The sequence below is a fragment of the Aulonocara sp. 'chitande type north' Nkhata Bay genome, linkage group LG3 (genome assembly GCF_057382095.1).
Source record: "Aulonocara sp. 'chitande type north' Nkhata Bay isolate Kocher_YH1m ecotype deep benthic linkage group LG3, A_spYH_male_GT1.1, whole genome shotgun sequence".
Classification (NCBI taxonomy): domain Eukaryota; kingdom Metazoa; phylum Chordata; class Actinopteri; order Cichliformes; family Cichlidae; genus Aulonocara; species Aulonocara sp. 'chitande type north' Nkhata Bay.
In genome coordinates, this window is record NC_141346.1 from 53,514,437 (window position 1) to 53,540,319 (window position 25,883).

A 25,883-nucleotide genomic window follows, 5' to 3' on the forward strand; every position below is an offset into this window, starting at 1 on the left:
TGTTGCTTGGCTAGCCCGGCCAGAGGAGCATACATTTTTCCCCCCATTGTTAGAGGTATTATAGCCAAATGACTCTTGCTGTGTGGGTAGCGGTGGACCTGGCTCTCCTGTGGCCTGTAGAAGCCAGGGAAAATAAATATTACATGGACTCCATTCTGAAAGTGTAGCTGTTCCCATTCATTTTTGTTGTACTTTTCTAACTTTTACACTCTTACATCAGCCAGCCAGCTCTACTGCAGCTCTGCTTGCAACTTTCCTCCACACTTGCTTTCTTTGCATCTATATAGCAGCCTCTTCCTTTCACATATGAGGGATCAAAGTGTTTCTTTCACATTTTATGTAGCCAAAGGAAAAAAAATAATGAAAAAACAATATAATGAAAAAGGGACAGGGGTAAATGGGAAAACGGTTCTCCAGTGGGCAGTGTGTGTTCTTGCCAAGTGGGGCCATCAATTGATGGTACATTCCTTTTTTTCCTCTAGACTAAATAATTTCACACAGAACTGGGAAAGGGACCATCATATTTCACCAGGCTGTACTACATCATCCACTCGAGCAGCTGCACACTCCAGCTCCAGCCGGCTAACTAGTCAGAAGCGAGGCAGTGACCCTGGAATTGGTGTGGGGCAGCAAATATTAGACTCAAAATAAGCAAATCATCAGTGCTAATGGTGTAAGAAAGCCACAATCTTTTGATGTCATCGTGTCTCTATTGATCTGCCTCAATGGCCCTCAGTCTACTTCAGAGCCGCCTAAAAGAATGGATGAGACTGGTGTCTTTTGGCTTTCTACTATTTCAGTGTGTCCTGCTGCCACTGAGGTGAAAGTTTCCCATCATTATATTGTTGTTGACAAAAACTCTCTTCCTTCTCTCCAATCATTGATTATAATGATCACCCCAGTCCCACTACAGCTAGACCTTCATTTAGAGTCTGAATCCATGTGATATAAGGATTTTACTTTTTTTTGGCCATAGCCTTTACGCTTATTCATCTGTATTCAGTCCACAAAATTTGGCACTGCTCTTCCACACAACGTGCTCCTACCTTAACTTTTAGCGAAGAATAAAATCAGCAGATCATTGCTGCATTCATAACAGAATAAAAACCCACACTGTTTTTCTGCTGCCGGTACCTCACGCCAGCAGTTTTTTCTTATGTTGAGGAAATCAAGCTCTGTCATTGGCAGCTTATAAATAGCCTTCTCCCCACTTTGAAAACATTCTTATGTAAATATTTCTCTATAGAGCATCTTAGCAAAACCATATGCCATTCCACAAAACTGTGTATCCTTTAGTGGTAGAGCTGAGGCGATGAGAATTGGGAGTAGAGAAATGGAAAGAGAGAATTAAGGAGGAGAGTGGTGGAGGGAGGTTTTAGGAGTGAGCAGTTAAACCACCTGGTCACATCGAGATGCTTTGTGAAAGCAGGACATGCCTTCATATAATGTCTGCAACTCAGCATGTGTCGGGCTAGATATTCAGTTCCTTTCATGCCTAGCATAGTGAGAAAATCAATAGCACGAATGTGTTTTGCAAACATGCAGGTTTTCTCTACCAACCCTGTCACCTACAGTGTGTGACCTGTGTGTGTGTGTGTGTGTGTGTGCTGGGGGGGGGTGGCTGGGAGGTGGAGGTGGAAGGAAGGTGTTTGGGGTGGGGGTTGGTAGGCGCACACATCATCTCTGCTGTGCTGTTTTGTGATTTTAACTCCCCCTACAACAGGCAAAGGACCCGAGACGCTGTTCGCGGGGCAGAAGCTGAACGATAACGAGTGGCACATGGTGAAGGTGGTGCGGAGAGGCAAGAACCTACAGCTGTCTGTGGATAATGTCACAGTGGAAGGTTAGTTGTGATTAGGACACTGAGGATTCATTTGGTGTGAGATGCTGTAAATGAGCGTGGTGCTGCATTCTCAAATCCATGTGTTCTGCTGATAATGTATGTACAACAGGCTCACAGCAGCTGTTTTGCTAGTTGTCATTAAAACATCTGATTTGAGACATAAAGGTGACAAATTAGAGTTAAAATGAATGAGACATTTTTATTGTTGAACTCATATTTAGAGATAATGGCAATTCAGCTGGCAAGCGTTTATATTACCAATAATGCTAAATTTAAGATGTTTGTACCCAATTCCCAATCTCCATGACAACCTTCCAAGCATCCCACAGTGACTTACGCTATATCTAATTTTTAAAGCCCTTAAATGCCAGGTACCTTAGCTGCAAAGCCTGGCAAAGCCATAAAAATGTATAAAAAGCAAAAGGATACATACATATTTGACGCTGAATACAGCCAGAGCTTTTTTGGGGATTGCTATTTTACTTACCACGAGTGAGCAAGCCAATGAACAAAGTTCAAAGAAATTGGTTCTGCCTGCATCCAAGAGAAGGATAAAAGGTCAAATACAAGGTGGCATCAGAGGCACACATAACATTGTGGCCTCAGGCGAAAGGATGGGAGGGCAAAGGCTGAGCAAAAAGGTGAGTTTGAGTGTGTGTGGTAGATGCAGAGGGGAAAAAAAAGAGTGGGCATGTCGAGACCATTAGTGAAAATCAACCCTGTGAAGACTGACATTATTCACAAACTAGTGCCTGGTAAAGAAAAAAGGAAATGATGCCAAGAGATGCCTTGCAGGCTCTTCTGGGTTTTAGTAGGGAAAGGATTTTAATCTGCAGTTTACCAAGACGATTACTCCTTATCTGTCCTGAAACACAACTGTATTGTTTAGCGTAGATCAGCAATATAACTGATTACTATACTGTAAAGATAATAATAATAATTATAAAATAAATGAATAAAGGCTAATAATAATGAAATATAGTACCATCTGCTAATGTTTTTTTTCTTTGTTATCTTTGTTATCCACAATCTTTAGGCCAGATGACTGGTGCCCACACACATCTTGAGTTCCACAACATTGAGACGGGCATCATGACTGAGCGCCGCTTCATATCCGTGGTCCCCTCAAACTTCATTGGCCATCTGCAGGGCCTGACCTTCAATAGTGTGCCATATCTAGACCAGTGTAAAAACGGGGACATCTCCTACTGCGAGCTGAATGCCCGCTTTGGCATGCGCCACATCATTGCGGATCCGGTGACATTTCGAACAAAAGGCAGCTACTTAGCATTAGCGACGTTACAAGCGTATGCCTCCATGCACCTGTTCTTTCAGTTTAAAACCACCACGCCTGATGGCCTGATGCTCTTCAACTCCGGAGATGGGAGCGACTTTATAGTTGTGGAACTGGTAAAGGGGTGAGTTTTACTTGGGTTTTTCTTAATTGTCTAAATCATTTTATGTTTTTTCATTATTGTATGCTATGCCTAAAAAAAGATGATGTTGCTTTTCCCCTGCGCTCTGCAGATTTCTGTCCACCAGCCCTTGTTTTTACATAGAGCACATAAGCACATATATTTTCCCCACAGATCAGTGAGTCATTTAATGCTGCTATGAATCAGACTGGGCTCGGTGTAACTTAGTTTAGAGTATGTTTGTGAGTAATCATAATCAGTCATCTTAAAAGCTCAGCTGAAAGCTTTGCATGCTGTAGCTTGTTAGTGGTTGGTCAACAGGAAGTAGAGATATCTGGTTTTTCTCAGGGTTTTTTTTTTCTACAAAGACTTGACAAAGCCATCACAACCCCAAAATAAAGTGGCTGGACTTGTGAATCTTATCAACCTAAAAGTTGCTTATAATTAGGGTCTCCAAAAGAGGCTTTTGGTAGTGTTTGTCTCTTCCCTTGTGCTCTGAATTCGGCATCATTATAACACAAAAGCCTGAGCTGCTTCTACCCTGAAAAGACAAGAGGCTACATAAAGGAATTGGACTCAAGGTAGAAAAAAAATCACATACCTTGAATGAAACAAGCACAATAGCTTTAACCCACAACACAAAAGACAGCCATATTTGTGTGAAGGAGGGAACTGTGCCACCTCATCTGCCTGTGGCCAAGCACAGAGTTTTAGACAAAGTAGGTATCTATATTTACATGTTTAACCAGCCAGAAAAAACTCCAAAACAAATCACAGTTTCCAGGTACAGTTACATAAACGGTTGGTATTTTCCCCCCAAAAAATGTTCTTACAGCATCTTGGAGCATCTTTTAGTGGAATAAAAAGTGCCTGAAACAAATGAGTTTGTTTAACTCGTGCACCGCTGTTGAGTTACAAGAGTTAGGAACACAGTCCTAATCCTGACGTCTTTCTTCAAAGGTACATCCATTACGTCTTTGATCTTGGCAATGGCCCGTCGCTGATGAAGGGCAACTCAGACAAACCACTCAACGACAACCAGTGGCACAATGTGGTGGTGTCCCGGGATGCCAACAATGTACACACACTCAAGATTGACTCACGCACCGTTACTCAGCACTCCAATGGAGCGCGCAACCTGGACCTCAAAGGTAACAGCAGCACTGTAAAATCTTCCAGAAAACATTGGCACTTGCAGGAAATAACTATCCCAGTGTCATCCTTGGCCTGTCCCTTTAGTGTTGTTGGAGGATGGCCATAAACACACGCCAGCTCAAATCCATCTAAATTATAACCACTCTGAGCATCCCAGTGGCTTTTCGGAAAGGACTTCTGCATATTCATTGGTTTTCTTGAGGATTCCTTTGTTTTTGTGGGCATGTAGCACAGTTCTGGTTTGATATTCTTGTTAAATATCCATTTTCTTTCACACATATTGCACAAAAATGGCTCCAAAATCCACTTTGGTTGTGTTACCAGGTGCGTTTGTTTTTTGTTTCTTTGTCCGGGCATATGTGATTAACAGAGAAAAATAAATCTCTCTTCATCCTGAGCTTCATGTGTAAATATGCTGGCCAATCAAGAGTGGACAGTGGTTGAAATAAAAAGGCTGTTTGCTTTAAAAGGTGATCCTCCTTGTTCAGCAGGAGGAGGGCAATAACACTATCTGACCTAAATCCAACATCACACAACAAAAAGAATCATACCAGAAACAATAACTGCTCATCGCTTCTTGTTTAGACTGAAGATTTTTAAAAAACAAAAACACATAGTGAATTACTTTTACCCACAAAATAATGAGCTTATGTGATGGAGGCACCTTTTACTACTTTGACTTTTTAAATGTTGCGTCTCTGTGAATCTAAATATAAGCCTTCAAAGGAAGGCGCTCGGCAGTTCCACAAAATGTTTTACAGCATGTGAATAATATCTTTGGTCTGCTTTAAGAATGTCAGCAATCAAAAAGTAACACGCACTTCTTGGATGTAGGGTATTAACAATGGACAGCAGAGGATAGACTGCCGTGTGACCACGGCTAGACTCTTTCAAGTGCCACCATGAACGCACATTACGTTTGACACTGGAGGAAACACTTTGATTTTGCCAGTGTTGTGTCCCAGAGCTTGGAGTGCTCCTGAGGTTACAGGGAATTTTTGTGTAAGACACATCAGAAGTCAGGGTGACTCACTGGGCACACTGATGTCTGTGAGGAGTCAAAAGATCAAAAAGCTTTTTTTGGGGGGAATGATTTATTCACAGACCTTACCCTTTTTTCCAGTTTTGTCCATTGCAGTATGCACAGTCCACCAAAACAGAATAATCCTGTGGCAGTCTGTAGAGGAAGACGTATAGAGGAATGGGAAATCCATATCTCCCCTGGTTTACAAAGTAGTGAAATATGCAAGTGCAAGACTTTTAACGCTGTATAATTGTGTATTCATTCTCCATTGCATGCACTGCATGTATACAGTATGTCTACTGTGCAGTGCGAGGCGAGCAGGTTGGATATATTACGAGTGAGATACAGAATGAGACAATCCCATTTATATTCCTATAGTTTACAAATTATTTACATTGCATGTGTTTGCATGTCTCCTCTCTGTGCATGAGAATTTGCTCACAGAGTGATCATTGTAAATATAGCTGCAACCAAAGCACAGCTGTTGTCTTGAATTTGTGTTTATGGCCATTTTGTCAAAAGATGTGGCAATTTTCTAAAATTAGTGTTTTTAACAGTGCAGAACTGGCTGCTGCTCCACAAAGTAGGCTTAATTAGCTGCATTTAAGTCGCTATTGCACACACGCTCTGTTCTGTGTTAAAAACAGAAAAACACAGAGTTTATTTGAGAATTTGTTTAATGAATATTCAGTATGTATGAGTGAAGACATGTAACACCATGACACCCACCGATACTTGTCAGAATGCAAGCGTGTGATGACAGCATGGTTATATTAATCTACACGTGACTACACGTGGCTGTCAGATGAACTCTTCTGCAAGCAATACAACTACTGATTATGCACTGAAGTGATACCAAACTGTACTTGATTCTAATAATATGCTTCCAACTGAACATACAAAGACAGCTGCCCAGCACAGAAGTATACAGCAACAATGGCACAATTTGCATATTCAAAATTACAGACACCAAATTGATTTTCTTTTTCTTAAATGGGGCAGAAGGCATCTTTTCATTGTCCAATCAACACATTCTCAACATGGCTGGGGAATAACCCTCCATCTGTGTCGTTAATGTCCATGCTGCTGTGTTCAAAATCTATGTATTTTCAGGGTTCCTTTTCTTTATTTGAACAATTCTTGTCTGCAGGGGGTAGATATCGAAGCAGCTTGGTGCTAGTGGGAAGAATAATGGCTGTAAATATCACTTTAGAGGACTTTTGAGGGGGTTAGGGGATGTCTCTATCCTCAATTCACTTGTCTAATTGGGCATTCAAACACAGTAGAACCACAGAGAATATCTGTGACAATCCTCCTGACAAAATATTGCGCTCAAACACTGTAAACACGAGAACAAACCACCAGGGCTAAATGTGTATAGTTTCATAGGTGATGAAAGGCTCTCGAGAATTATATATATAAATATATATATTTAAATTTGATAAACAGAATATGTTTTTCCCCTTTTTTTATATACTCGTGTTACTTTTCAGTGGTTACACACAAAGCTGTGTTTAAAAAAACCAAAAAACCAGACGAAATAGCAACAATAAGACGTTCCTCTCAATCTCTTTGCTTTGCTTTAACACCATTTCAGTCTGCATTTCAAAGGGGAAAAAAAAATCCAATTCTCCAAGCTTTATCTGTGTAATTGCACAGAGAAAATGGGGAAAATGGGTTTTGTGCTCTCTGTCTTCCTTTCCTTTGTTTTTGGACAGGCAAAAAATCTTCAAGGCATTCCTCTTTGTCAGCTAAAGTATGATGATGGAACAACACACACAGTCTCCCAAGGATAGCACTGAGCGGTTTTGTAGAGTAAAAGCAGGTCTTAGAGCAAGACCCGTTGTGATGCATGTTCAACATACATCACAAAGGGAATACGGCTGCGTCAGTTTTGTCAACATACTGCAAGTTGTTACCATATTCTTCTACTGCAATAGCTTGTTTTATTCTAGGACATTTTAAAACTATTATTATCATATGATGGCATATGATGGAAAGACCCAATAATAAGGTCAAAGAGAACACAAATCATGATGAGCTCAATATGATATCACGATGAGGGCTTATTTATGGAACGTGAAATTACACATTTATTACTTGTTTAGAATATATAATAGATAGGAAATTACAGTAAAAACAATGCAACGATTATTAATGGTTACAGATTGGTTAATAATTGGTTTGCAAACAATTATGTGGATGGTTTGAGCCCCAAACCTACTTGGTTAGACTTAGTAAGATCAAAGTTTGGGGTAAAATAATAACTATTATCATCACACATGAGGGTCATTATAAGTATTACCACTAGTTTTGTCCTATATAATCAAAAGACACAACGGAATTAATTGAAACAGTTTGTAGAATCTTTGGCTTCGTCTTGGTGTAAATTGTTATTGATTACTAACATGCCTGCAGAGTCTCTGCTTTGATCCAATAATTAATTATTAATTATTGCTACAAAATTAATTACCCCAGAATAAATAAAAATGTAAAAAAGGATTTTCTTGATTAAACACTCGCTTTATTCTCTGCAGGAATTTCATTTGATGCCTCATGCTGTGAGCGCTCCATTTGCCTCTTTCCATATTTTCCATTTTTTAACCCTAAATCTGATGGGGTGTTGGTCTATCCCCACGTTTCCTGTTTGAAATGTTTCATCTCTTAACTAATGCTGTTTTTGAGTCTTCAATAATGACATATTTTAAATGTCACAAGGTCTAACTGATATCATGTTACATTACTAATTACCTCGTTCATTTTCAGGCTTCACTATAATTATATTAACGAGACTATCACCAAGACGACAGCCTCCCCCTGGAAAGATAACAAGAACAATTAGCAGATTCTTTCGTTGTGACAGGAAGCTACAGGGTATACATGATATGTTTTCATTTCGCTTGCACCAACAACACCATTTGGGGTGGACAAAGGCTAAGAGACCCAATTTGTTTATGCTAATTATGGCAGTTATCACAATTAATTTAACAATGATATGTTGATCGTTAATTCATTAGTGCTATATAAGGACACTTACCGGTAATTAGTTTTTCACTAAAGCCAATGAGAATATGTGTCCTTTGCTACATCCTGTACACTAAATATACACATTTTTACTACTATTGTAGCAGTCATACTGTTGGATGGAGATCCATTCTTATGGATGCACGGAAATGTACTTTACTAAACACATGGTAGTTATTACATATTAAAATCTCAGTTATGCATTTTGAATTTTGGGAGAAAATTATTTAAGTTGGGAAGCTGAGCTGCCTTAAACCTCAGCACTAACGACAGATTTCATCAAAATAAAACAATAAATTCTTAAATGTAGGTCATTTGACTGGCGCTACTCAATTTGAGCACTCGAAGTGCTTTCTTAATCTCTCTATCATACACCCAGTCACACACAGATTTGCACACACAGCATTGTGTTAAACTCTGGGATCAGTAGGAGCTGCTGGGGATTGATCCACTGACCCACTCCACCACCTGAGCAACAGCTGCCCCAATACGAAGCAGATGACTGCTAGTTTAACTTCAGGCTGACTGTTATTACAGTGATGCTTTTTACCTCTTTTAAATCTGAAACTGAAGTGAACAGTGCCTGTGGAAAAGGAGGTAAACATAAACATTGATTGCCCTGAGGGAATAATTTGTTTTACTATACAAGAAACACGAGAATGTCAAAGATATTAATTGCCTTTATTAAATACAGTGATGGGGAAATGAGGGACATTAACAACAGTAGAATAAATCTATTCAGGATGAGGAGATGAATCTAGGAGGAGCGTATTTAGACAGTATGTGTCCCTTTCTTTTGAAGATGCTAGCTAATGAGGCATATTTTTGTGGAATTGTAAAGCAATGACATTCCATTTCCCAACAAAAGCAGAACAAATTGAAGCACAATATGGAGAACAGGAGAGAAAGACAAACAGGTACACACATTTTAATGAGCTCCACAGTAAAATAGAGATTAGCCATTTGATTGACCCAAAGCTTTGCAATAATGTCAGCATCTGACCACTACCTAAAGTCTCTAACGAATACAGCCACAGTACCAAAATCCTTTTATATTTTACATAGACCAGAAGATTAATTCTTCGTGGATTTCAGTTTCTTTTTCTGTTACCATTTTTTTAGAGGCACATGCAAATGGTCAGTGGAAGTAAATACAGGATTCAGGCAGAATTCAAAAGCGTCGGTGTCGTTAATCAAAAGTTTCATGCTGCTGAGATGCCCTTTCATTTTTCTATATTCTATGTCAGCTACTTCCAAGTTAGGAAAACCTAGATCGCTACCTTCCTCTCTCCTGGAAAACTTTAGCACTCTCCTGTGGCAGTGGATAGAGTTAAAAGGCAGAATCTACTTCCCAAAACTGATAGATACTCTAAAGGTTTTCAGTTTGTCAGGAAACAGAACCATGTCATCTGAAGTGATCCCATAAAATATGGAAAGGCCGCAACTGTTCATCCATGTTCAAATGCATAACAGCGATGTGGCTACTAGGAACCATTCTGGGTTTTCAGAAAAACTGTGCTTTTCTTAGTATATCTGCTCTCTGCCAAGATACATGAAGAAAAAAAAAGCAAACTAGTATATGTAAGTGGTTCAGTCATTCTTATATTATGGATTTAGGGTAATATTGTCACACTTCATAGAAATTTTTGCTTGCTTGTCCTCCCCACAGGCGAGATATATCTTTTGCCTCCCTTCTCTGTAAGAGGATCACGATGAGCAGCCCTGGAGCTGCTAGGAATTCATTGTCTCACTCAAGGACACAGTGGCTTCGAGTGTATTCGGTAAACAGTGTGATCGTCCCCACATTCTGAGATAAAATGAACATAACTTTAACTACCTCTGACCTTGACTCAGCCATAGTATGTGTTTTATAAACACTTGACTGTGTATATTTTCCGCTGCCCAACATCGGGCCTTGAAGGATGTACTGTAAGGGCAACAATGCCTTGCATCAGGCGCTGGTCATGAGCAGAACATCATCGCTGCTACCGTGGGTGCCCAGCCCCGTCCTCCTGAGAACACTGTCACCACTGGTTTCACATTTCCGTTTATTCAAAGGAATCTTTTGTCAGGATGGACCTAAAACATCAAAATCTAGTCATCCTTTGATGATGTACATACACTATTACATCCCGAGGGGTTTCCTGTCCTCCCATTATATTGTATGTCATTACCATAATGCTAGGGCCCGTTCTATTATGTGAAAGGAATACATTTCTCTTCTCCATCTCTTTTGCCTCTTTTTGTCGCCCTCTTTCTGAGTGTCATGTCCATGTGAATAGCCTTTAAAGCCTGCTTCTTTGTGCCAACAGTTACAAAAGAACTGTTAAATAAAGATCTCGTACAGTGCAACAAAAAAAATGTCCAACAGTTAAAATTGAAATTACATTTGCCTGTATTTCAGGCTGTACTTGCATTTATGTAACACCTTTCCAGCACTCAAAGTGCTTTATATGTCTTAAATGTAAATACTGCCAGTCTTTTTCTTCACCTCTATACACAATTTCAACTATTCAAATATGCTGACAGCCAACCAAAGCAATCTGAAATGTCAAGGCCAAGCCACCCTGACTGATTGCACAAACCAGTGTGGAGGTGTCATTGACTACAACTTCTCTAATGGCCACTCTACAAAGAACTATTTTTGCTTTCACTAGGTTAGATCCTTTGCTTTTCTGGGAGCATATTAATAACTCATTGATATCTGAATTAAGAATGGCTCATGTCAAATACAGATAACTCATATCTCCTGTACCGATACCAATTAGGGCTGTTCGATGTAACGATATATATCGGATGACGATATAAAAACGTCTATTGTTTCATTTTACGCTATCGTTTGTTTCGTGGTGTCGCAAAATAAACTGTTTACGGCAATATTTTTTTCACCTTTTTGATGGTCACTGTAGTGGCTATATTAATTTCTTAAAGTTCTCTCTTTCTCTTATATTTAATATAACCACACTACCGACGGACAAGCGCCTGTTTTTATGCGTTGTGGTTAGCAACAACGACGGTAACACCATCACGTGTCCGCTTGTTTATGTACCACATAAACCTTTCACAATAAAGCTCAAGATACTGTTGAGGCTTTTCAAAATAAACTGAATCACGTGAAAGAGCAGATTATTTATGGATGAGAAGCAAAAAAGAGCCGCCAGGTGCTAAAAAATAAACCTTAGACTCAAACGTTAGAACAGGCTTTTCCCCGCAGCACGCCGTGTAATAAATACTCACAAAGAAAACGGCGGCCGTTACAACTTATGTCTAAAAATGTATAGTTTCATGCATCGGTTAAAACACTCGACTCCAGCTACATGACGCGCAGCTGGAAACACTTCCCACAAGTCGAGCTGCCCGAGATTCACATAATTTACAGAAAATGTTACATTTTTGTGATTTATATCGTTATCGGGACGATAGAATTCTTATATCGGGATATGAGATTTTGGTCATATCGCACAGCCCTAATACCAATCCAATATTTTTTCCTCTTAAACAAGTAAGGTATTGATAAAGCTGTTAATAAAACAGTGTCAGTTTTCCAGACATTATCTGTGTTAGTCACTGCACACGCCTCTTTATTGTTTAAAGTGAAGCATTTACACAGGAGTTTAGAGTAATGAATCATATTGGATGTTTTGAATTACAAATTCTCGTCCAGTGATTGTGGGCGGTATGAGCCTGATTACAGCACTGACTATCAAATAAAAAATGGTCCCTCTAATTTGTTATGGAGTTGTATACAAGTCAGTTTGTTGCGTCAGGTAAAGGACAACAGCTTTTTCACTTGTCTCTATTCGTTCATTCTCGAGGTCCCAGTGGTCCTTTGGGAATTTTTAACTGTAACTGTTCTGAGCATAAACAGTGAACTTGGTGTGGATGTCTGATTTTTCTCTAGAATCTCATTTACTTTGGAAGAGAAACGTGAGAAAAACCTGTGTACCAGATGAATTACAGAACGTGCGCTGTATTCAATTTCCTCTTTAACACTGCTTCACTTTGCACCTGGCGTTGGATCATGAACGACAGAGAGGGAGAAGGCAATGTAATGAAGATCTGCCAAAGCAGCGCTTGGAAGCATTTGCATAATAATAACGAACAAATCATATGCTACAAAACCGGATTAGCACCTGAAATCAAACAGTATAACTGTCTCGAGCTGTTTCCTCACCCGGTTGAACGGCGCATATTCCTGCGAAGCTTTAGGAAGGTGAGGACAGTGTTGGCAATCTGGGCGGGATGATTTCAGAGGCATCGCACCGTTTATTTGTCACAATCTACATCAGCAGCAGCTTAATTGATGATGCTGAAATCACTGTCCTTATCTTCCTCATTAACGTTTACAATCAACACCTAGAATAGTTTTAACTACAGTTTAATCAGCCATAGTTCCAAAACGGACATAAGCACTGATCGTAATTACAGTTTTTAGCTTATGCCCATCATCCAATAAAGAAAAGTTATTTTTTACATGGTGCTGAGACATCAGATGCCATGCGAACCCAGTATCCTCTATACAGGTTCTCCGCATACTCCTGTAAAGTCTCACTTGCCATCCAGACTCCTTTTGTTTTCTTTTGATTCATTTCCCTCCCATGTCCTTCTCTACCCCCTCTATTTTCCGCTCAGTGTCAGGGCTCTCTCAGTAAATGACGGCCTAGGGAGCATGAGTGCTGCAATAGAGCAGTGTGTTTTAACTTTTTTTCTTGCTCTGACCTGTCTTCCAATACAATTTACTGTGGCATTACTCTGAGCTTTGGCCATTTTTTTCCTTCCACCCCACCTTCTTCTCTCTCCATTTCTGGCTTCTCTCTCAAAAGCTGGCTTCCTCACTGAAGGTGGAGCTGAGATAAAGTGAGCATTTCTTCTGAGAGTGTGTCTGTTTCTGCACCCTAATGCTCTTTTCTAGGCTTTTTATTCTGTGCTGTCTTACAACCTTTATGCAGACAAATGCAAAAAATGCAATGTATATTAAAGAAACAGTTTCACGATAGTTAATCGGCGTGGAAAAGCACATTTAATTGAGCTCATCAAGAAAAACACTTGAATTCTTATCCATTCAAGTAGAAGGGCAGAAAGGAGATGGCACTTTGTTTTTCCACTGATGTATTTATAACATCTCTCCTGGCAGATGAGCCAGTGAAAAGAAATCTTGTTTTCCATAACTCCCAGGTGAAATGTTGAAGGACTGATGGGAGAGGAGACACAGTAAAGAGAGCCATTTCAAAAACTAAGTAAGCAATTAGTGCAGAAAGCAGAAAGTTCAGTTAATGCGGGGAAAGGTAATGGGTGACAGTTATGCAAGAACTGTAGCAAAATAATTTATTTATCTAACACCAGAAAGATTATAACTGGACTCAATTTCCTACTGTTTCAGTTATAGAACCTTTCAAATTGTCCTTCCACACGATTTTCAATTTAGACCAGCAAAAAAGGTCTCTAATTCAACCACACTCAGTGTTGGTTAGTTAGCAGATAATGGAACTGCTTTTGTTCCAAATCGTCATAACTCCCTAGAGCCCCATTGGCTGGGTGATACTCACCTGCAGGTGTCTGGCTAGTAATAATGCCCCTTATGAATGCAAAATTGTCAAGGGTGCATGTGTTGTTTTCCAAACTAACAGGACCCCTTCTCCATCATGTCAGAAATACTGGGGAAGAGAGGCTGAAAGACTCCAGAATGTGCCGCTGTTACGCCATGTTTGACATTTTTGTTCAGTTACGTTTGTATTTTTTCACGATGATTAAGAATGTCTTTATTAATTAACAATTATATTACAGCCAGGATATGAATACAAGTGAAAAATGATATTTCTTTATATATTTCTTTAGATATTTCTTTTTGTATACAGCTGTATAGATTCTGCTTACATATCATTCTGCAGGGTGTCATTAATGACATACTGGTCCTGTATAACACTCTGGATTTTGATGATTTGTTACAATTAATCAGCAGATTATCAAAAACACATTCCACGTATTGTAATTGCCATCATGAAGCATTAACATCCCTTTGAAAAGAGCAACTTCCCTGGTGCTAATGTAGCATTACCAGCCAACCACAGCTCCACCTTTCTGGACCATATGATGCCATTTATCAGTAATTGAAACTATTTGCAGTGCTATGTGTATCAGTTTCCAAGCTAAACGTTTCTCTCTGTTCTTAACAAGCCTTTATCAAAGCAAATTTATTCGTGCTCGCCCAGATCTTTTAACAGTTCAGCGACTTCTTACTGGTTCTCGGGAAACCTCAGTGTTTTTTCTTTCATGCATCTTGCACGTCATTGCACTGTTCCATGTTTTATTTAATTCTCCTTCATCCACATATTGCATGACAACTGAGTCTTGCTTACAAAAACAAAACAAAAAAATCCCTTTGGCTGTGATTGATACCTTTTTTGAAGTCAGAGGAAATAAAAGAAGCAAAAAAAATTGAATAAAAGTCACTCAATTTTCATTTTACATAAGCTGTATAATGTGGATCACAGTTTATGTAAATAGAGATATATCTGGACAATGGAAAATAACAGAAAAGAAAGAACTGTGATAGAGAAGCCAACCTTTGGTCCTATTGATCTTGTTAACACAGAATTATACATGTTTAAAATGTGTGAAATCTGTTCAGCAGAGAAAGATTGATGTGATATTGCAGACTTGTTTCATCAAAAGTAAGCTGCTAGGACACTGTGGGAGCAGCTACTGGGAAAGATATGAGCAAACTGTCTGATTCGCAGGTATCTCAAACCCTTCTGTGATTGTAACATCTGTGCTATATTAACCAGAAATTGATCAGGCACTCATTTATGGGCAAAACCAAAAGTCTTACCTAAAAGACATCATCAGTTCAAAAGTGCATGCTGTCCGTGCTCAGCTTCTGCTAGTTTTGATTGATGTAATGAAAACCAGACACTCGCATAACCAGTAAGAACAACTGACCTGTGCTGGCATTTGCACCGCATGTCAGCTGGAACTAAGTAAAGCAAAGAGACAGGGATTGTAAAAAGGAGATAAAGACAGACAAGGCAAGAATATTGTGAGTGTAAAACAGTGAGGATGGGAAATAAGAGGGCAGAGAAATGAAGACAAATACGGGCAAAATGGAGAGTGAAGAAGGGTGACCGAGCAAAGTCGAAAAAGCTGAAGTGCAATAGAGCCAAGGCAAAGCGAAAGGACATTGAATATGGAGTGACATTTCATAGAGAGAGAATGGAAGCATGAAAGTGTGTAATAATGCCTGTCTGTGTCACTATACAATCTTTCAGAAAGTGTCACAGGCAAGCACGGGCACAAATTCTGCTCAAGCCCCTTCAAGGACTCGCGTGACAACAGAGTGAGTTTGCGTCAATGTAAAGTTGCGGTTACGTGTGTTATTTCCCTTTTTGTTGTAGAAATAATGAGTTTGCCATTGTTTTCTTCTCTTTTTCTAATCTAGATATACAGCCAGTGGGGAAATTATGGGTTGGTTATAGCTTGTATAATTTTAATACCACAGGCTATGCCATAAATTATTATAGTGTATCGAGGGCTTTATTAAAAGAGAGCGCACCAGTTCCAGCGCAGCACAGACCTTATGGATGTTAACACCACAAGCAATGCTATTCTTGATGAACAAACACATTACATTACCTTATGTACTGTAATCCCATTCACTATGGTGCTAATATAAACTAAAAGGTTTGGTCATGGGACACACAACGCCTCTTGTCACCTATAAAAGAACATTTCAGTTTTCTTCTCTAGTTGACTCATAAGGCTGCGCGATATTTTATGTTGCTGTTTTGTTGATGTCACAACTAATCTACTGTGAATCAGACCTGAAATGTTTTGTACAATTACTACGTTTTTGGTATTTGCAGAAGCCACGTCTCTCTTATTAGAGTATTTAATTCAGTCATACTTTGTTTTTGTTGATGTAGATGTAGGAGCAAGAGCAAGAATGCACCTGCTGTCACAATTGTATCATATAATTACAGCTTTACTTGCCTTGAATCTTTTCTTTTTTTTTTACCCCCTCAGGCAGTATTCAAAACATCTCAAAAGCACACATCCAAAACAGAGACATAACATACAACATAATTATACGTCTTATAATTTAGCATCAGCAATTAACGCACAAGCTGCGTCAACATTTATTCTCTACACCAGTCATCTTGTTGAGGCATCCTTACAGATTTTTTGAGCATCTGTAATTAGCAATCACAGATTCCCTGCATCTTCCTGCTGGATGCCATTGTCCCAGCCAAGCCTGGAGTGCAATCCCCTCCCTCATCAAACCTCTGCAGTAACGTGCTCTGCCATTGCTAACACTCTGTATAAATGCGTGTTTTTGCATGTGTTTCTCTTCAGTGATTATTTAATCTTAGCAACTTGTAGCAAGCATAATATTGAAGCAAAAAGAAGCAACAGCCAGAGTGAAGACTTGAGAAATGCATGAGCATTCAATGAAAGTTAATGGTCAGCTTTGTGTACAGCAGGGAATCAGCAAGAAGGAGCCAGAGTGTTGTTTAGAGACCGGATCGGGCATTGTGCATTCGTTGCCTGTTGTCATTATCAGACTTTATATTATATATAGACACACACACACAAAAAATATGTTTTGCAAGTTATGGGCAAAGACTGCAATACCATCACTGCACTTGGGAGCCAATTACAGGGAGGGATGAGATACAGTTCCTGTCTTGAGCTGACGAGCCATACTGACCGCATAAAATGAACAGCTTAACATTGTTATTGGATTTAAACAACATTTTTTTCAGAAAATGAATTAAAATCTTAAACAACTATTCTATGCATATGTATGTATCTTTGCAAGAGCTTTGTGTGGTGTGCAGATAAGTATAAAATAATAAAAGGGATCAAATTGGAGCTTTGGAACTTGTAGACAAAGCACTAAATGCGGCTATGTCTTTCAAACTTTTTTTTTTATCCTGCAAACTTTGGCCATTTTTCAGACCAAAGTACACAGTGGATATACACAGACACAGCCGAAACTGTCCGGACTCATACATCTCACTGAAACAAAATTCTTCCAAAAAAAGTTGGAAACAAAAAGCTCCTTTGTCTTGCGTGCCTGCATGCTGCTGGTCTGTCATAGAATAAAACAAGCTGTGAAAAGAGCTGAATACTTTCTTATTGTGGGGACATCTAAAATTGCTTGGACAAAATTATCGCTACCCCGGTGATAAGAGGATTTGTTGTGATATTTACTGTGATATTAAACCAGACTCTCGCTTTCAATTACGGTAGAATCTTATCGTCAATCATTCTGCATATTTAAATGAGAAGGGAACCCACTGTGTTGCTTAGTGTCATTTTGTGCACCACCATGAATGTGGACAACAGAGAGAACTTAAGGAAATTCTGTGTCTGTGATGAAATTGTTTTCCATTTCTCTTCTTGCCTGGGTGATATTGCTTCGGATCCAACTTCTCAATTTATGCAAAGCATTTTTCAATGTCATGTACTACCCTCTTTGTCAGCCTTCTTGCTAACCTTCAGATTTGAAGCCGAGAAAGCCCCGGTTTTTCTTAGAAAAACAATTTAACTTCTGACAGTTTCACTTAGATCTGATGCCACGTTTCCCACTGTCACTGTGCTGTTATACGATTTTCTGCCTGAAACTTTCAGCACAGTCATATTTATAACAGCTAAGCAAATCTTTGAGTACTCTTTGAGCTTGCTTGTGCTTTACTGGAATCAATACAGCTCAAGAAAATCCAACCCTTTGAGCAAAGGAGGTAATATGGCCAGTGGCAAATATTTGCTTAAATGTGAATCCTGCAATGGAAATGTTGCTGAAATATTTTACATAATTAAGATTTTTCTTTATTTACAAATCTTCTGCTACTTTGCAGGCTTACAGTAAATTGATGGTATTCCAATGTGGGCTAAATAATAATAGATTTCAACATTGCACTTCTAAGAATATAAAATTGAGAGTTATCAAAAAAGGGTCAAGTGTTGAAGACCTTCCATTGTTCCCAAAGTGATCCATCCAAGTCCCACAAAGTCTTTTGTATGAGGTTTCACACCATGAAAGAGAAATGAAACCATTATTAAGGAGATCTATATTTTACTTTAAAACCCTTTAAAATCTTTTTTGTCTAGTGTAAACGTTATGCAGTGTGCTCTTGCACATGGTGCTGTCAGACACTCTCTAGAGCTCTGTATCCAAGCATCCCAATTCCTCCCATCAGCCCCTGAGAGGTCATTATGGTAACCGTAGAGATGTGGAGGTGGTGTTCTCCGGTGAGGTCTGGGAGGCTGTAATTGGTCCCGTCTTGTGGATGTCTTTGAGCTCTTCAGCAGAACAGCCATGCATTACTGCTGAGACAGCAGAGCCCAGACCACGACACAGTCTCTGGCTGGGAGGAAAATGGTTACTCATCGTTCTAAACTTTTGTTCTTAAACAGTCCCAAAACTGTAACAACACTGCACTCGTCATATTCAAATATTAAAGTAGGTAGTCACAACATGATAGACATCATCTCTCCAGAAATCATTTTATCCAATTCAACTCAGTTTTATTTGTGTAGCGCCAAATCACAACAGTTGCCTTAAGGCACTTTATATTGTGAGGTAAAAACCCCACGGTAATAGGGAGAAAACCCCAAAAATCAGATCACCCCCTGTGAGCAAGGACTTGGAACATAAAGAACCAGGCTCAGGAAGCAGCAGCCATCTGCCACGACGGGTTTGGGCAGACACGAAAAAAGACTCTGTCTGGAAGAGAGCCAGAGATTAATAATAACTAATAATGAAATGCAAAGTGGTGTATAAACAGAGAGTTTTGCTAAGCTCTGAACCTGACTATCAGTAGCACTGTGTGCTAAATCACAGCTCACAGCAAATTATAGATGTGATTGAAAGTAAAGTCGGCGCCTTACTTATGTTTTATGTTTTAAAAGTTAAAAAAAAAAAAGTTATTTTTTTAATTTTTTAATTTTTATTTTTTGCCTGTCCCATTTGGTTCTTTTGCCATCACAATTGTTGTCTGAAGACCAACAAGGATACCCAATGGATTTATTTTGCCAAATGGATCATCGTGGCATTGCCGTATTGGTCCATTTGATCGACCTTTGTTTTTATTATTTATTTTATTTTATTTTCAGTTTTTACAGACGGGACAGACATGAGTGAGGGATAGGAAAGTGAGAAAGAAAGAGGAAGGAAAAGAAAAACAGAAGGGGAGAGGGACAGTGAGAAAGGGGAAAAAATAAATAAATAAATAAAATAAAATCTCCTGGATCACCTGTTGAGAGAGAAAGAATAGAAAACAAGCAAAAAAACCAAAGCAACATACTAAACACAACACCATCACATTAATCTAGCTAAGTGTAAACAGCAGTAAATACTAAATATTCAATGTTGTTGTGCAGCACGCAGGACAGACAACGCACAATGTGCGTTGTGTAATTTAAGTCTACGAACAGTGAACACCCATGTGCACACCTGTGTGGATCAGCGCGCTTGTATTCAAATGGTTTCCACATGTAATGGTCTGCAAGAGGATGTAGAGAGCCATAGCCCCGTCCAAAAAAAAAAGTTATTTTTCAAATAAGTGTGAAAACAAATGAGCCTAAATTAGGAGCATCTGTCAAATGTAAAAATGGTAAAATTGTGCTCATTATAACTGCGCGAAATTGAAGCATTCTACTGTATAAACAGAAAATTAATAGATAAGAAAGTTGTGATGTAAGTAGGTGATCTCTTCAGATGTCAGGAACCTTCACAGTAAAACAGTAAAACCGTGTTAGATGAAAGAAACAGAAAACCAAAAAAATGAAGGTAGATGAGCTTTAATATTTGCTGTGGAATAAAACGTCCATGGCCCAGATGAACAAGGGAGGCAAAACTTTAGCCAAAGAAATCTGTAATTCAAATGAAAAGATATTCAACTCCAATCGGAGCACAGCGAGACCCCAGTTCGCTGAGTGGGCGTGTGCATCTGCGCTGCATACTTATTCTTCAGCTGTACTCTTTACTCCACTGAAAGAAAACAAAACTTGCATGACTAATTTTTACAGTACATCTGGCACAGCCCTCCCTCCTGTCTCGTCTGCTCTAGTTATGCAGCTGGTTAGTACAATCTCTAACATGCTGTTGACTTCTGCAGAAATGCGTTGTTTGCTCTTTTGAGATTAATACCATACTGATAATTTCATATTTGCTAAATGGTTCTTACAGCCATGATTTCAGGACATCATTCAGTTGGACAGCTAATGCTTTCCTTGTATTGATTATAATGCCCGGGAGCCCTGGCTGGAAAATATGAAGTGTCAAGTACTCATTAATTCTAGACACGACTTGGCAAACATCATTGACTCATTCCATTACACAAAGTCCACATATAATTGACCTTGTGGCTCATTGCTTCTCAGTTGAAAGTTCTGGTTTTCAGCTGTGAAAAAATTATTATTGTAGTTTGTCCAAGTAGGAAGGTTTTCAGATGGCCTTATCTTTGTAGCAGGATCTTGCCCCTGTGTGAAAGGTTTTGCCGGATGCTCGTTTTATGCCTTCTTAAAGATAAAGCGTAAAGTAGGAGTTTTGATGATATGAAAAGCCTGAAGCATTTCAAACCGTGTTTATTCATATGCATTTACATCAAAGGCCTTTTTGTGTTTATCATAATTTCGCTTGGCATTTTCTGCAAAACTTTCCAGAACAGAGGGCTGAAATAGAAAAAGAGAGAGGGAAAATAATTGGAAGACAGAAAAAGTGATGGTTATTTCCTTTTATGTAGTAATATAAAGAGACCTTCATTTGTAGCTTTATCATTTTGCTTAGGATTCGCAAATTCTGTCTGCTTAAAGAGCTTTATATGTTTATCTTTCACTCCATGAGAGTGCAGTACACGGACATGTTGGTGGAATACGTCTGTCAGGTTTCACATGACATTGCCAATCCTTGTGGCTTGCTACTGTACAGTTTACACATGTCAACCATAAGCTGTTTCTTTGAATCGAACATGTTCTTCAGACATGTTCTTGCCGCCTCAGTGACAAGCCTTTTGTCAGAGTGTCTCTCAGGAGAAAAAACCTCCCAACATTGATGGTACAAATCTTCACAGTGCACAAGCATAGTTTGGCATTCATAGGAACCCCATGTACCTACAGATGGCTTAATGATTTGCTCAAAATACCAGCAGCCACGGTCACAGTACTTGGTGTTGTTATTATGCTAACATGATGTTCAAGTTCTTTTCCATAACTGTGCTTTTCATTCAAAAACTATATTAGAGTATCTGACATTTTATACCGGCACACATACACGCAGATATTGCGATGCATTCATAATCCATTTCTGAGTTGATTACAGTCACTGAGTGATACTCCAAATATGGATGTAATTATTTGGTATGTATTTCCATCATAGCTCTATTTCTAGACCACTGAAATATTTGGCAACCTATTTTTATACTACGACCGTGTTGTATAAAAGCCTCCTATTGACACCCGTTGCTGTTAGAAATCAAAATGTAGTTTTTTTGTTTGTTTGTTTTTAACTAAAATGAACCAGTAAATTTAAAGGATTTCTACTAATGTTAACCATTGGCTATTTCTCATTGGTCTTATTATGGGTGTGTTTTGCAGGGGAGCTGTACATCGGTGGCGTGACAAAGAGCATGTACAGCAATCTGCCCAAACTGATTGCATCTCGGGACGGGTACCAGGGCTGTCTGGCCTCTGTGGACCTGAATGGGAGACTCCCTGACCTGATCGCAGATGCCCTCCACAGGGTGGGCCAGGTGGAACGAGGCTGCGATGGTAAGTAGAAGCAGCAGCTGTCATATACTGAGCTTAATATGCAATTAAACTGTTTAAAGATAAGAAATCACTCAATCAATCATTAAATCTTACCTGTGAGTCACTAGGGGGAAATCAAATGGCAATGATTACCATCTAGTGTAGAATACACTTGTCTTAATATTAATAAGAGTCATTTCATTCAGTGAATGCCAGCTGGTCAACAGTTTCTCACTTTACATATTGACTGCAATTATGAGGAAACGATTCGGAAGTTGAGTTTGTTGTTTTGGGACATGAGTAAAAATCTTATTTCTAATAGTAACTCTGCCTTCTTAAAGTTTCATTGTGACCTGCTTTAACATAAGCCTGCTTCTTTAGCTAAGCGACCATTTAAGACACTGAAGTATAGTAACCGAGTCCATTTTCCATATACTTTATTCCCTAATATCGCCAATGGCCACGCCCAATTCTCTGAGCTCGGGACAGTTCTTACAGTCTGTCCTCTGTATATCCTCTCTATTGCACTATAAAACCTGCATGAGGGAAGCACCTCTCCCCTCTAATGTTATTGTCAGTGTGGCAAATCTCAGCAGTGCTCCACCCTTGCTGGCTTTTGCTTCATCAATCTTGCATTCGTCATGTTTTTACCTCTGCTGCGCGGGGCTGGCCACCATGTCTCAGGCTGCATGGCTATGGTGTGGGGTAGTTAATCCTGAGTATAACAGTAGATTTTGGCTATAGCATTTCCCCTTCCACACACCCCACCCTTAACTCCCCTCCACCACGTCTCAATGGCATACAGAACGTTGGAGAGCACAGACTTGATTTCCCTGAGGACCGCATTGGCCGACTAGATGCAGTAGTGATCTAGCTTTTTCTCTCTCTCCCCCCCCCCCCCCCCCTTCTCTTGCTCCCTAACACTGCTACTTCTGCCAGCCAGCCTTATTACCTGCCTACAGTTATACACCACAATTACTTCGCTCCAAACAGAGTTTAAAACTGCATTAAGCTATCATATTGAATCCCGCAGGCACCAGAAATGGATGCTAATATTAGTTAATGATTTGATGTGCCAGGGATTTGAGCAGTAGTAATTGACCAGTTTTGGAACGGTGGACTCTTTTGACAAATATTAGTATATCTAGTCCTGGGGCTGTTGCAAAACCATGTTTTCCCTTGTTGATATTGCAGGAATAGATCAAAAACTATTCTGACTGGTGATCTAATTTAACTATAATCACTTTCAGAATATTTTCCCCGAACCATATACCAGAGAAGAAGCGCTGTTTACATGATTGATCTGTTGGTAGGTTCGATCTTTAAAATGCTGGGTTTCAAAAGAAAAAGCAAGACCGCTGAAGGTGACTTTTTTAGATGTATTATTTTCCTGGATGTGGATCACTGCCAGGGTCCGCACCAACCTGGTTCTTAGGTCATTGTTAGCTTGTGGACTGGGGATACAGAGTGGTCAGAGGTGGCTGCTGGTCTAGTCTCTCCAGAGATAAGGCCAGACAAAGGCTAGAACATTGAGCTTTCTCTTGTAACTGCATACTGACTCAGCGGATCACAACAACAAAAAACAAGATGAGGGGAGGAAGTGAAGGAGACTGAAGTCAAGGTACAAAAGCACTGTTGCTTATTCATTGTAGCTCAAGACAGGAGAAATAAGCAAAAAATGGGCAGTCTATGTCCAAGATAAATACAAAATGCTTTCAATTTACATTTTCTAATCATGCAAAATAAATAAGTAAATAATTTAAAAAAAGCATGTAATCTACATAATAATTTTTGCAAGGATTGGTGAAATATTTGCTTAAGAAACTCAATTAAGCACACTATTAGTACGTAGGCAGATGTTCAAGTTGTAACCAAGCTGCTAATCGAGCACCCGGTTGTCAACAGCAAGGTAATGGAGATATGTGCTCAGTTGCTTTTTACCTTTTCTTGAACATTTGGAGCAAACATGACAGATGAGAGTCTTATGCTCCAACAAGTTTAAGGCACCTAATAGCATGTTCTCATGAGCTCTCAGGAAGAAATGCAAAGATAACGTGAGTAATATAAAGGAAGAATGAACAAATCATTTAATGGCTTTTGCTTATGACAATATATTCTATTAGCTCCTTAAGGGAAGTTTTAATCAGTAAATAAGGACATAGTTAACACAGAAAGTGGACAATTTAAAACAATTCAATTTAATTCACTTTGAGTCATATATGGGACTTTATATTTAAGGCGAAGATCTTACAATAATATAGAGAAAAACACCCAATCAGATGACCTCCTATGAGCAAGCACTTAGCGACAGTGGGAAGGAAAAACTCCCCTTTGATAGGAGGAAACCAGGAAGAACCAGGTTTAGGGAGGGGCAGCCATCTGCTGTGATTGGTTGGTGAGGGGAGAAAGACATGCTGTGGAGGATTATTAAAAACTAATGATTAAATGCAAACTGGCATATAAACAACACAAAATAAAACATTTCATTTTTATAAGTTTGGAGCACGCGGGTGGGGGTGGGGGGGGGGGGGGGGTAGGGTGTCTTAATTGGACCACTTGTAAATGGCACAGTGAGATGTCTGTTTATCTTTGTGGAAACAAATTAGTCTGGCACTGAACCATGGTTCTTTAAAAATGTCTGTGTTTAATTGAGATTTTAATGAGAAACCCCACCAACACAACAGCCACCACACACATTTATTTTTAGAACCATTGTTTTCCTAACATGTTATCTGTATCCTAATCTTATAACAGTAGTTCATTGTTATTTTCTTTTGCCTTCTAGCATTATCATTTTACCATTACCATCTTTATTTTGAGAACAAGTAGTCAAAATCTATTTTTCTTGGGAAGTCGTGTCTTCTTCCATTTCAGTCAGTCAGCAAAGGCAAAACACTTGTTGAATCTTGCCAGCTGATGTGACAGTGCACTGTTGGGTCAATAGTGTGTGTAATCCACAGTGGAAAAGTCACGAATTGCTAAATGGAGCTTTAAAAATTGTCCTTTGCTCTCATTATCCAGAGTGCATGATCGTTTGCTTCTGCCTTTTGGTCTTAGAAATATTTAATTTTGAATGAGATTGAACAAAAAATGTGATGGCGTATGTTTTGGTTTTGTCTTCAGGACCCAGTACCACCTGTACGGAGGAGTCCTGCTACCATCAGGGGGTGTGTCTCCAGCAATGGGAGGGCTTCACCTGCGATTGCAGCATGACGTCCTATGGAGGCTCATTTTGCAACGACCGTAAGTCAAAGCTTTTGTTTTAATTGTTTAAAAATGGTTAGTAGGTGTGTGAGTGCAGTGAGTCAGGCGGTGGAAACATATTCAGTGGTGGTTAGCTGTTGTTTAGTGGTTTAAAGTTAAAGCTCCACAGGCAACGTTGTAAGTCTGCTTTCAGAGTGTCAGTGAAAGAGGTATTGTATTAATAAAGTGATTGGTGAGCATTCTCCAATTGATAATTTAATTTTTTGCATGAATCTTCAAGCCGTCATTTAGTAGATGGATGTTCTTGTGCTGCATTTCTACATACATGAACACATCCTCACAGATCCGGTGTCTCAGTTTGGAACTAAAAAATGTTTTTGTAAATTAGCTGCAGAGCTTGTTAACATTTGACTGCTAACAATTAAAATATCTAAACATTAGCTAATAATAATGACTTTAATTGGATAAT

At 39.2% G+C, this 25,883-nt stretch overlaps 1 protein-coding gene across 6 annotated transcripts in view; it reads left to right on the forward strand.

The window, feature by feature from the left end:
- The window catches only part of nrxn2b (neurexin 2b), a 719,066-nt gene that overhangs the window by 395,925 nt on the left and 297,258 nt on the right, over positions 1 to 25,883 (forward strand). For all 6 annotated transcript variants that reach the window (XM_086285249.1, XM_086285255.1, XM_086285254.1 and 3 more), the window contains 5 exons: positions 1,724 to 1,843; positions 2,880 to 3,261; positions 4,219 to 4,409; positions 22,058 to 22,231; positions 25,334 to 25,453. In XM_086285249.1, coding sequence (XP_086141375.1) covers positions 1,724 to 1,843; positions 2,880 to 3,261; positions 4,219 to 4,409; positions 22,058 to 22,231; positions 25,334 to 25,453 — 987 coding nt within the window. The remainder of the gene's footprint in view (positions 1 to 1,723; positions 1,844 to 2,879; positions 3,262 to 4,218; positions 4,410 to 22,057; positions 22,232 to 25,333; positions 25,454 to 25,883) is intronic.